Raw genomic sequence first — 12,622 nt, 5'->3', positions numbered from 1 at the left:
AAGTCTTGCCTCAGCTTATCAATCAGGTCTGACAGTTTTGCCATTGCTCAGTACTGCAGCAGCTGGGCAGTTGCTCTGATGTGATAGGAAGGTCTGGTCATTTGGACTACAAAGGGGGCTTGAACATGTTTGAGTGCTGGCAGACCCTTTCTCATAGAGCTTCTTGAACACCATTACACTTGCCAGGCATTGTCTTGTCTCTTCATTTCTTTTACCCAGGACTTGTCATAACAGGCCTTTTGACACATCAATTACCAATTGTAAATCTGTATTTAATTATCCAAAAAAATGAAGTATTCTGTACCTAGAATCAAGTCATCACACACAGAAAAGGAAAATTACCATTTTGCTTTTAGTTTCAGGTAGCTTATCTGTCAACATCAGCTGTCCCAGGGAATAGCTACCTTGAATAGGAATATTGTAAAGAATAGGGTTGAGAACAAAACTGTTCAACTAGAAACTGCATAAATTACCTTTTTTATAACAGCATGAAAAGCTTCTTCAAGAGTTTTGTCTTTTGGTTGTCAGTTGGAAGCTGGTAATCAGTTTGATATTCTCAGTTGTGCCTTGCAGAAGTTAGCATCTACCATGGTGTGTCCCTGCTCTGTGTAAGGCCACCAGCTTTCTGCTGAGTGGAGGCCCTTTGGCTGCTGGGCTGAGGCTGGTGTCAGTCACAGGAACTGGTGGAACTTTTTTCCTCTTCTTGGCCTTTCTAGGCATTGGAAAAGTCAAACAGAAGCTCTGACAGAACATTTGGCAGCTTTATCATCATTCTGAGACTGAGGTGTTAAATATTTAGGGAGTCAAAAGCATTCTACAAATGTGCTCCTTGTGGTCTTCCAGGTGTGTCTTCTAAGATAAACAGGTGTATTTCAGTTCTAAATATCTTGGCTCTGCATTCTTGCTTAGTTAAAAGACTGGTTTTTGTAAGAGTTTGGTTTGGGGGAAGTTGGAGTTGGTTTTTATTCTTCTTCAGTAAATTAGGTCTGGAATGGAAAACTAAAATCTTTCATGCAGTCTGAACACTGCGAGTCTAAAAAATTATAAAGATGGCATTAAATCCTTTAAAATATTGACAATAGGGCTAATGCTGCTTTTTAGCAATAGAGTAGGGAAGTAAAAGCCAGAGTAAATGAGCCGTTACTTCAGTAAAAAAACAAGACTGATATAATAAAAAGGCCAGTGTTAATAAATGTAGTCTAGGAACCAAATTTAAGTTATCTGTCAGATGTGCAAGATTTTGGACTGGAGAGGAGTGGATAATGACCTGTCTAGTTCTAGAAACAGTAATATGTTTACATGCAGGATTGTATGACATGGTTGACTGCAGTAATACAACTGGGCTCAGTGATCTGCAAAAGCTTTAGACCAGTAGATTTAACAACAGAAATAGCTGGGTTTTTTGTGTCTCAATGGGTTTTTTTAATGTATCTGAGTTCAGATGGTGCCTGATCAGTTATATACAGTGATAAGAAGCCAGAAGAATACATTTTAATTTTTTTTTCCAGATATTAAGGGATTATTCATACTTAGTCCAGAGCACCTCAAAAAAGAAGTTTTCCTTGGAGTGGGCTGCAATTGTGTAATCATTCAGATTTCAGACTATGTAGTGGATCTACCATATTTTTCACATCAAACCAAGTACATAAAATTCTCAGGTATACATGAGATTAGCAGCTCACTATTTGAGTTAGCTAGTTAGATAACTAATTGATCTAACTGGCATGTTAATCCTGATGCTATGTTTACATAAGCTTCTCCAAGTCTAATTAGCTGGCAATCCATGAGAGATGTCACTGAGTAGAAGATCTGTGTCCCAAGTGCTGATAACTACGTCCACCCCAAACTGCATTGCCTTCGAGGAAATCAGAAGTCTTTTTATAACCTGTTTCAATTTGCTTTATACACCTTGCTGGCAGATTCTTGCCTGTTTAAGACTGTGGTGATGGATCTGCCTAAGTCCGCTTGTAACTACATCCTCCCGTGTTAATTAGACAGTTGGACGCCAGACACGCCTGGATAAAGGAACAGTGCTCGGAGGCGCTTACAAGACCACAGCTATTCATGTTCTCTGGGCTAAAACACGTAGAGGGAGAAGTTTGATTCGGGAACAGAGTTACATCTTTTGCAACTACCTTTTTGTCTTTGTCAGATAGCTCTTATCAAAGCCGCAGCTAACTGCTGGTGTAGCAACAAACGAAACATCGCTCTCCTCTGGAAACACTGGAACGAGTGTTTCAAGACCGGTCTTTAAGGGCAAAGGAAGGGCTGTGGTGCAGGTTTATTTCCGAGGCCGCGGCGCTGCGCCGGCTGCGAGCTCCAGCCCCGCCGCGCTCCGCGGAGCCGCTCGGGCGCGCCGGGTCCGTCCTCGGGAGCGGCTCCATCCCCGCCGGAACAGGAAGGCGGCCGGGGCCCGCGGAGGGCCGGGGAGGAGCCGCCGCCCGCAGCATCCCCGGGGAGGCTCTTGGCAGGCGGGGGCCGCCCGCACAGCCCGGAGCAGCGGTAGGTGCCCGGGACGGGGGCGGATGGGCGGCGGGAGCGGCGGGGCAGGGCCGGGCGCGGCTGCCCCGGCGGGTGCGGGTCCCCGGGAGCCTGGCGGGAGAGACCCCGCGTCCTCCGCCTCATCTCTGCCGGGCCGCCCCTTCCCTGCCTTGGGGACCTGCGGCTTGTTCTGTGCCCCGGCCGAGAGCCTGCCCTGACCCGAGCCTGGGCTGTGGGAGCGAGGCTGAGGGGCCCTACTGGGGCTGAGCCGGGCCCGGGAAATTTTACAGGGGGATAAGGTGAGGTAAGAAAACCCCAGAAGGATGAAATTCCCGGTGCTGGCAGGTAACAAATCTCAGTTCGTGCGTTAGGGCAGGGCCAGCTTTGGTGCTGATCCCGTCCTGGAAGCCACGGCATCAGGCCCTGGCCCTGCGGACGGAGGATAGGGACAGAAGCGAAGAGACGCAAGTGGGGAATCCTGAGGGAAGGGCTGGGGAGAGGCAGCGAGTGTGAGGGACTCACCTGTGCGCAGAAAGAACTTCCCAAACGGAGAGCCCTCCCTCTCCCAGCGCGCCTCACACAAGGCAGATGTCGCCGCGGAGGTGAAGCGTTCTGTTTTTGCTGTCAGGATGCCAAGGGCCTGTAAAATGTGTGGTTTCCTGCCTAGCAAAAAATTATGGAGAGGTTTGAACAACAAAACCGATGGAGCACAAAGGCAGAAACATGCAGTACCTTGGGACATTGCGTAAGGGAAATTGCAACCCACAGCCAAAACTGGAGCCAAGTGAAAGGTCAGCACAAGCATCGATGAGTTTGGGCTACACGCTGGCATAAATGTTCCTGAGGGAAAGGTGTGAAGGGTATTACCTTTGTAAATAATCCTGGAATAAAGTTCTGTTTGATCATACAATTCTATGGATCACTAAACAAATTGTGTGGAAAGACAAGATAGAATTTGCTTTAGTGAATCCAGCTGTTGGCTGGATTGACCAAGGGCCAGAGAGTATTTGCTTAAAAGAATGGTTATTTTGGCTCCATATGCTATTTTATCATTTGGGTAAGCAAATAATGCTGAATATTTGTAGCAGTGTTGATTTGCCATTTTAAATAAAAGGATCTTGAACATAAATCTGCTAAATCAGACCAGTTTGGTTAAGAGCATTATGCCAAGAGTTTAGTAAATGGATTGCAAGTGGACCCCATTCTGTGTTTATTTATCTCATAGCAATTGAACTTTAATAATGCTTCAGTGCTAATAAACTGACTTCTCAGGTAAAGAAATGTCACAATAATATTTATTGCTGAGCATGACAAAGTGTTACAGCCTTCAAGTAGTACCATTTTCTATGCACAAGTGTCTTGTGTATATAATATGGTACATCTGGTCTGGAATAAAATTCAGTGCTGACTTATCGAAGTCAGTGAATGTTTTTGTACTAATTTGCCTTGAATGAAATTCTGTCTCCTTTACTCTTTTAGTGCAACAAACTTTCAGGGGCTTTTGCAGTAGAAGGGACTAAATTTGATTCTTTTATGACTGAGATCTCATGTATGTTTTATAATTCTGAAGTTTGTAGTTCCATGGTTTATATATTACTCATTGATTTTGATTTATGTTGAAAATGAGTTTGTTTTTGGGATTTGGGATATTTATTTTGGGATAATTCCTTTATTTGTTAAAGACTGAACTATATATGGCCTGCATCCTTGCTTAGGGCTGTATGATAGTTTTGGAGTACTATCAAAGATAGTTGATAGTTCTGGTATTTCTGACAAAATAAGAATGCTGCTTTAATCATTTGATGCCCCAGGTCAGTAGCTATCACCTGGAGAAAGAAATAAAAGATGAAGTTTTAAAGTTTTCTTCTGTTGTTTCTTGTGTTGCTCTCGGGGGTTTATCTTGAAGACAGCATTCATGCAATAGTTAGGAAGTCTGCCTCTTTCTTTTCTCTTTCATAATTGTTGTTTTAGTCATTTCTAATATACACTGAAAGCATAAATCAATTCTTATATGGATGTGAATATTTGGAATAGAGTGCCCTTTCATACCCGTTTTACTGTAATGCTGAGTTGAAAACCTGTAGGAAGGTCGTATTAATGTCGTTCACACACTGACAAACTTCAAATGCTCCTTAGTTCTATTTGAAGTGATCCTATAATAGAGTTTGTTGTTTTATTGCCTTTGTAGCATGTTCTTGATGGAAGAAAATTTGGTGCTGAGCTGATAACCAAGACTAGAGAGTTGAGGCTCTTGTTCCCAGGTAGATTAATATAGCCAGAACTTACTTCTGTAAAGCCTTGAGAAAGTAGGAATGAATCAGCAAGATACTCTTATGAAAGGCCTGCAAAAAGCTTCCTGTTGACTGGATATAAAGGTAATTTTTTTTAGAAGCAGAGCACTGGGAACATGGCCCTGCGAGAGAGAGGAACCAGCAGCAGCTCCACCAATGACAAGCAGGAACAGAACTATAATCGTGTTATTACAATTGTCTTCCTGGCACTCTTCATCGACTTGTTGGGATTTGCTCTCATCTTGCCACTCTTTCCTTCCATCCTTGATTATTACAGCCAGACTGAGGTAAGTAATAAGAAAGTCAGCCCACAGAAAGTGTTAAGATCTTGAGGAAGGAATGGAAGGAAAATCACCTGCCTTGGGGCAAACCAAACAGCTGTAGAAAGATTAATAATTACCTGGCACATATAAATGGTTCATGGACTGAATTTATTTGTCAACATGCATAAGACTCTTCACCCTTGTTTTTTCATTAAAATGAGAGATTTGATTTGAAAAAAATTCAAGTATTTCTTAGGGACTAGTCCTTGTAGTTACCAATGTTTTTGTGTCTTACACTGATGTCACTGGTGAGGCAGTTCATAATGGATCTGTGTGCTGGGGTTTATTGAAGAACTAAATAGATGAGAGCTTTTACCCCACCTGAGTATTTCACAAGGTCACTTGCTCCCTTCCCCAGTGTTCCATCTCAACTTCCATTCCTAGCAGGGAGCTGGCTGCTGCTCCAGGAACAGAGCAGAAGGTTCCGTTGGATCGTGGCTGTGCAGATGCTGACTGTTACCCTTCTCAGATGTTAATGGCATTACTGGTCAAGATGAACAAGTTGTTGTGGAAGAATTGTTTTTGCAGCCCACACCTCTGTCTCTCAGCCCCTTTCTAATACCACTTCAGCTACAGCTATAGGCTTTGTCCTTCTTACAACCATATCTCTGACCCAAAACATGGGTTCTGATCTCCAGGGTCTTCCCCCACTTCCAGTATATTTCCAATAGGCAAGACCTCCACCTTCTTTTCCAGACCTTCTTTTTTTAAAGTCCTCCTCCTCCTCTTTTTGGGAATCATTCTTTTTTATGCACCACCTTTTCCTTCTGCATCTGCAAGCTTCTGGTTTTCCCAGACTAAACAGTCTATGTGCAGCAGGACAGAGTGTGTCTCATGTTGCCTTTTTAATTGAAAGATTCAGGGCATGCCTGTTTAATTCAGGATTTAGCAAGTAATGGGCCTGAAGGCTTGAAAAAGTTCAAATTCAGATATTCCCCCACTCAAATGTATACTATCTGCTGTCTGTTATTATTCACAATTTAAGCTATTTTTGCCTTTGATCAGTGAAGAAATTTTCCCTCGTGGGGAGGAGGAGGGAAGGAATCATCTAACATTGTCTCTAGTTCACTGAGCTCTGATGCTATCTTTGAAAATAAAACTGCCTTCCTGCTTCTGTTTCCCTGTTTTCTATTTTTCAGGATGGATTCTATTTGTCATTGCAACATGGGGTTGACTGGTTTGCAGTGATGGCTGGGATACCTCCAGAGCGGAAATACAACAGTGTCTTGTTTGGAGGTAGGGAAACTGAACAAACAAGCTAACAGCCAAAAAGCAGTGTTCTTTCCAAGTTATTTGCAATGTTGATATGAAGAATGACAAGAAATACAAAAAATCATGCTTACCTGTTATTAGTTCTACATTTAAGTAACACAGAAAATGTCTCTTAGAGTAGACTACAAATGACTGTTTTCGCCACACTGATAGCAATAAACAGTTGGACAGCCCCAACTCTTGTCTGCCCCAAGTTTCTGTCATTTGGAGATGCCTAGACAGGCAGGAGAAATGGGATAACAAGAACCTTGTGAAATACAGTAAGGATAAATTTTAAGTCCTGCCTGTGGAAAAAGTAGTCCTTGCAATGGTACAGACTGGACACTCACTTGTGGCCCTGGGGGTCCTGGTGAGCAGCAAGCTGAGCATGAGCCAGCTCTGGCAGCAAAGGTGCCAGCTGCTCCTGGGGTACATGAAATGAATCAGAATCAGTGGATTAAGTGAAGTGATCATCTTCCTCTACTCAGTACTTGATAGACCATATCTGAATTGTTACATTCAGTTTTGGTCCCCAGTACAAGGAAGGGTGTCTGTACACTGTGGTGAGTTCCGTGGAGGGCTCTGAAGATGGACAGTCTGTGGCTCTTGGCTGGTCTGCAGTGAATGGCAGCTTTCCAACACTGGTGGGAAGGTTATGGAGAGCTAGGATCTTCACTGAGGTGTGTGGGAGAAGGAGAGGTAACAAGTGTAAGTAGAAGCAGGGGAGGTTCAGACAGGAAATAGGGAGGAACATTTTTCCAGTGAGGACGATCAGTGGAACAGGCTGCCCAGAGCAGTGTCCATCCTCAGAGATTGTCAAGCCCTGATTGGGTAAGGCCCTGAACAATCTGCTCTGACTCACAGCTGACCCTATGAGCAGGTGGTTGCAGTAGGTGACCTCCAGAGCTCCTTTTTAACCTGAATTATCCTATGATCTTACTCAGTTTGTTCTACAGATCGTTACAGAAATACAGGCCTGCTAATCCTTGTTTGACTGCCATCTGAGGGTCAGGAGCCTGCTGTGCTGGGCCCTGGCAGTCACAGAAATTACTCTCCCTTCACAATTGATCTGCACATGATCAGAGATCAATCAGTAGGAAGCACTAGAAGCACAAACTTGTGAGTTCCAGCCTTGCTTGCCCCTTGGGCGGGTATAGTGCAGCCCTGCTTCTAAATCTCATTAGTCTTATTAAAAGCAGCAGAGCTGCTGGCTTGCAGGACCCATAAGCGTTTTCTGTCACTAGGACACTGGTGTGGGTGAGCTCCAGCAGGAACAGTGAGGGAAATATGTTGTGTTTCACATCAGAGACTTCTGACTTCTTGCCATCTAGACAGTTGTGACAAAACTGTGATTTCAGAGTATGAAGATATGAAGTTGTCTGGGTTAATTTTACTTAGGCTCTCTCTACCCGCTGAGGCCTCCCCCAAGATAAGCAAAAGCCTTTTAAAATAACCTAAATGAAACAGAATACTTAATTAGAATATATGTGAATGTGTTGCTACTATTTAAAGTAGTTAAATTTGGTGTAACAGGCATTAGGAAGTTTATAAGACATTTTCCTCTTTCCCACCATATCCCTGCAGGCATGTTTTTCTTTCTCTGCTCATTTTTTAGTCAAATTACTGGCTTTGAATGCTAGGAAACAGTTTTCTTTAATCCCTCAGAAGCTGCTTTCTGTCTCCGCTTCTGGCTTGACCAGAAGCTTCCTACTTTCAACTTCTCACCATCTCAGATTGTTTAGACAAGGGGTGGGAACTCCCAGTCAAGTCCAACTTGTTGCTTTTCCTTTTACCTGCTGTGTCCTGTACCCTTGGGAGTGCTGTGTGGAAAGTTTCATTATAGTTGTGATGTTAAGCAGAGGTTGCTGCAGCCTTCCTGCAACCTGTATTCCTTCACTGCCCTCGTTTGCCACAAGGAGCATAGGATTGGGAAGGTGCTTGCAAGATCGTCTTCTTGTTTCTCCCAGTGCCAGCCATATTTTTCATTTTTGGTTAGACTGCAAGCTCTTCAAGGCAGAAACTTCTCTGCCCATGTCAGGGCCCTGAGGGCACCAATACTTAGCTGCTGTGACCAGTCATCACCCACACATCACCCAGTGATTCAGGCGCTGTATTTCAGACTTTGTCTCCAGGGCTGTCTCTGTCTCCATCCTTTGGATGGGCCTCAGACCTACATTGGAGGTGTCTTGTCTCCCAGACTATATCACAGTGTTGTTTCCACTCCTTTCTCTGTCCCTGACTCCTGCTGCTCCAGACTGGACTCCCTGGAAGGGTGTGTTGAATAACCCTTTCCTTGTGTGGGACTGTCAGTGGGCCCTGTTGGCAGCACTTCCTCTGCCCAGCCCATCAGGCTGTGGGGCACCCAGGCTGGTGAGGGCACTGCCAGTGCTGTGGTCACCCTCAGCTCCCAGCTCCTTCCCCACTGTGGTCCAGCCCTGTTTTTGCTGCATGCTGGTTTGGAAATATTTGGCATGAAAGGGTGTTTTTACAGTGCTAGAAACACAATGAAGGGAACTGTGTGTCATAAACTGCCAGTGTAAAATTCTGTAGGATTTTTTTACAGTTTTTTTGAGCTTTAAGTTATTACAAGTGGCACTTCTCAACAAGGTGTTCAGTACCAATATTCTGCCTCCCTCAAAGTTGATGGGAGCAGAACTTCTGGCCTGTCTCAGCTCTGCCTTTTAAAGCTTTGATAGCTGAATGATCTGGAACATATAACCCAGTTTTTCCTTTAGAGAAAAGCTGTGACAGCAAAGCATCTTTTGCCTCCTTGTTGAAAGTGTGGTGCAAATTAATAAGTCTGTGAAGCTAGAAATGGCAAGAGAAAAGAGGAATTAAAGATCACAGAAGCTGGAGGCAGATTTCAAAAGATTCTTGGCATCTGTTGGAATCACTCCTACCTCTTAGGGTGCCTCACTAACAGCAGTGCTTAAGTCTTTCTTTCCATGATAAAAAGGAAAGAAAAACTAATTAAGTGTGACAGAATCAGGTTCAAACAATCAAAAAAGTCTTAAAAGAACTGTGACTGTTGAAGACTGTGTGATCACTGCTTTAAGAACAGAAAATGTATGTAGTCAGCAGGGAAACAGTGGAGAATCATCATTCCATAATAACCAGTGAGTTTCAAACCCTTTCTCACCAGTGAAATAACCAGAAAGTCATCCAGTTTATGCCTGTTACTCTGATCTGTCTGTGCATCTAGTCTGTCTGTATTTGCTGCCTTAGTTAAGTAACAATGCAAGGTTGATGTTCTGAGAGTGGCATGGCTTCAGAGACAAAGCTATTGTTCATAGCTGCTGTTCTGCATTTAATTTCAAGTTTTTATCTCACATAGTGTGATAGATCTCAAACAGCTTGGCTGTCTTTGTATTTAAGATGAAGGCAGCAAGCCTAATGATCCATATCTTTTTATCTTTTTTTTTTTTTAGGTCTGATTGGCTCAATCTTTTCCCTCCTGCAGTTTTTCTCCTCTCCACTCACCGGTGCTGTGTCAGACCACTGGGGCAGAAGGCCTGTAATCCTGATGACAGTGGTATGTGTCACATGCTGGTCTTAGTCATGGCATCTCAATATGCAGTGGAAGGCACCATGAGCTTGTGTTTAGCACAGAAACTGAATTGTGACAGTCACAGTTCAGCTCTAGAATTGAATTTTCTAGATCTGCTGGTTGTTGACTCTTTCTTGCCAAGTCTCTTGGCCACACTTCTGAGTGTGAGTGCTTAAACTGAATTTCCCATAGAAGACACCAAAATACTTAACTGCTTCTGTCATTTTCCAAAATCCCTTTCCCCTGTGTATGGGAGAATGACTTCAGATGCTCTGTTGACAAATGTTAGACTTAATTCCTATGTATTTTAGTTCATCAAGTGATTAATGGGGGTTGATCACTTCATGACCTGTTCCACAAAGCCTGGGAATTGTTCGTTAGGAAGTTCTATATAGCACTGCAAGATACATTTCTTATGAACATGAACATTCTCCTTATTTTGAACTCAGATTTCTCTTGAATTTGGAAACAAATGGAGTGGAATGTACAAAAATGTTTTGTACCCAGGACTGGTTTTGCTTCCACAGAATTTTGGTCTTCTAATTTCGTTAGAAATATCACAGTTATTAGTTATTAATTATTATTAGTTTGTATGGACTTGTTTCTACTTATATTGCTGTTCAAGACATAGTGCAGTGTCAGTTTATTCAGTCATTTCTGTTACATGGGGTTCGGAGCAGCCATTGAAAACAAACAAAAAATGTAAATGTTTAGCTGGGAAATGAGCATTTTGCATTGCTTTATAAAGAACCCTTTCTTGCTTCTGCAGATGGGTTTGATAGCATCATACTCACTCTGGGCTGCCTCTCGGACTTTTGGCGTTTTTCTTCTCTCCAGGATCATAGGGGGAATAAGCAAAGGGAATGTCAGCCTCTCCACAGCTATAATTGCTGACTTGCCATCTCCAAAAGCACGGAGCAAGGGCATGGTGAGTTACACTTGTGGGGCACATGTTTAGTTTAATTGATTTTGGGTGCTCAGTATGTGTTCCTCAGTGTATTCACTGATCAAGTGAAAACATGACTTTACATTCTACCTTGCTTCTGGAAAGGTGCCAGATCATATTTCTGGGACTTCTTGGACTTTTGCCAGTGACCTTCACCTACAAGTGAAACACAGATGCTGTAGAGATGGGAAAACTATCTTGTTTCAGTCGTAGAACTGTTAATCCTTCTGGTAATTTTAATTCTGGTTATAATAGCTTAGAAATCAAAAGGTCTTATGGTCCAATTTTGGCAGCTGGAAGCCAATTACAGGGCAACAACTTTCCCTCACCTGCCCAAGCTGTGGAAGCACAGCAGCACAGCAGTGTGCTCCTGACTTCCTTGCACACTGTGCTGGCTTTAGGATCTGAGCTCAGTGGGTAAAGGATGTGACATTTGGCTGATTGAAAAGTATGAGCAACTGCCCTATCCAGTTCCAGAAGGCAGTGGCCAGATGGAAACACCTGCAGGCTGAACTTGGCTTGTGAATTACCAGTTCTATCTTTCATCCTATGAAAACATTAGAGGCCCAGACTTCTCTTAACAGATTGTTATAAGCCACTACAGAGGACAGCTGCTTCTTGGGAGGGGAAGGCTTTAGATTTCACAGTGATAGCTAATGAGTCTTCCAAGCAAATTATTATAATCCTGGTGAGCCAAAATGCATTTTTGTTTGTGAAGAGAGGTAGCCTTACAGCACTAGTGAATAAAATGGCTCGGGGCCTATTTTTAGGGCCTTACAGTAAGTCACTTAGTGCAGCATGGCTCACATCCACATGGCTTATATTCTTCTCTATTCCAAAGCAAAGTAGGCATGTTCATTCTGCTTTCTGGGAGGTGAACAGCATCTGACTGAAGCTATTCCCAAACAGTGATGGGCCACTTCCTGTTCCTGCCACTTCCCTGACTGGACAGAAAACAAAACTGGATATTTGGAAACAGCAGGCTTTTCACACTTCATGCTCTTTGCTGTCCACTCCTTGCATCCTCAGGGTGATTGGGTTCTGTACCTGCTTCCAAATCATTACAGAACCTGAAGAAACTGGTGTCTAAAATTCTCTGTCTGTGTTCACTTCATCCCTGCAGGCCATGATTGGTGTTGCTTTCTCCCTGGGCTTCACCCTGGGCCCCATGATGGGTGCTTACCTCGCCATGCAGACAGAGAAAGGAGAAGTCTTCTACCTTCGTTCAGCATTGTCAGCACTCGTGTTTTCTGTGGCTGATTTAATTTTCATCTTCCTCCTTCTTCCAGAAACGCTCCCCAAGGAAAAACGGGTAAATGGACGATCGGTCTCAAGATCTGTGTTTTCTGTAAAAACAAGATTTGAGAATTGTTGAAATACTGAAACTGTGAAGAACAGGCTTAGCCAGTGTCTCAGAAATTTAGCTCATTCCTGGGATTAGGATTATTATTAAGGCTAGTGTCAAAGCAGTTGTATGATCATAGAATCATAGAATATTTTGGGTTGGAAGAGACCTTAAAGATCACCTATTTCCAACCCCCCTGCCACAGGCAGGGACACCTTCCACTAGACCAGATTGATCAAAATCTCATCCTACTTGACCTTGAACACTTCAGGGATGGTCCCATCTCCTAGCCCAGTGTAATATAAGATCTTTATAGTTAACATGACTGCTTCATTACTGGTTTTGACATATTAGGTTTAAATTTCTCAAAACCTTATGTGAACATGGGAGAGAGGCTGTGAAATTTAAACTATGACCACAAGGATTCCTTGGGGAAGA

General features: G+C 43.3%; 1 protein-coding gene and 1 long non-coding RNA gene across 6 annotated transcripts in view; one reads left to right on the top strand and one right to left on the bottom strand.

Moving 5' to 3' along the window:
• The window catches only part of LOC148184103 (uncharacterized), a 10,049-nt gene extending 5,386 nt beyond the window's left edge, over window positions 1–4,663 (bottom strand). For both annotated transcript variants that reach the window (XR_015772689.1, XR_015772690.1), the window contains exons 1-2: window positions 3,004–4,663; window positions 474–986 (exon numbers count right to left, since the gene is read on the bottom strand). This is a non-coding gene — a long non-coding RNA (uncharacterized LOC148184103). The remainder of the gene's footprint in view (window positions 1–473; window positions 987–3,003) is intronic.
• Window positions 2,391–12,622, top strand: part of SLC75A1 (solute carrier family 75 member 1) — a 22,296-nt gene continuing 12,064 nt past the window's right edge. The window contains exons 1-6 of one of the 4 annotated variants that reach the window (XM_005517879.3): window positions 2,391–2,502; window positions 4,871–5,059; window positions 6,235–6,331; window positions 9,775–9,878; window positions 10,663–10,821; window positions 11,963–12,151. In XM_005517879.3, the coding sequence (XP_005517936.1) occupies window positions 4,889–5,059; window positions 6,235–6,331; window positions 9,775–9,878; window positions 10,663–10,821; window positions 11,963–12,151 (720 nt within the window). In that variant the 5' untranslated portion in view covers window positions 2,391–2,502; window positions 4,871–4,888. Of the gene's footprint in view, window positions 2,503–2,571; window positions 2,786–4,669; window positions 5,060–6,234; window positions 6,332–9,774; window positions 9,879–10,662; window positions 10,822–11,962; window positions 12,152–12,622 lie in introns of those variants that run through there. The other 3 variants (XM_088056624.1, XM_014262351.2, XM_088056625.1) reach the window with 3 other exon arrangements.

The sequence above is a fragment of the Pseudopodoces humilis genome, chromosome 6 (assembly GCF_049639895.1).
Source record: "Pseudopodoces humilis isolate 2021_Gansu_Grassland_sample_001 chromosome 6, ASM4963989v1, whole genome shotgun sequence".
Lineage (NCBI taxonomy): Eukaryota > Metazoa > Chordata > Aves > Passeriformes > Paridae > Pseudopodoces > Pseudopodoces humilis.
Note: the sequence above shows the minus strand (reverse complement) of the source record. Positions and strands in the feature narration are given on the sequence as shown.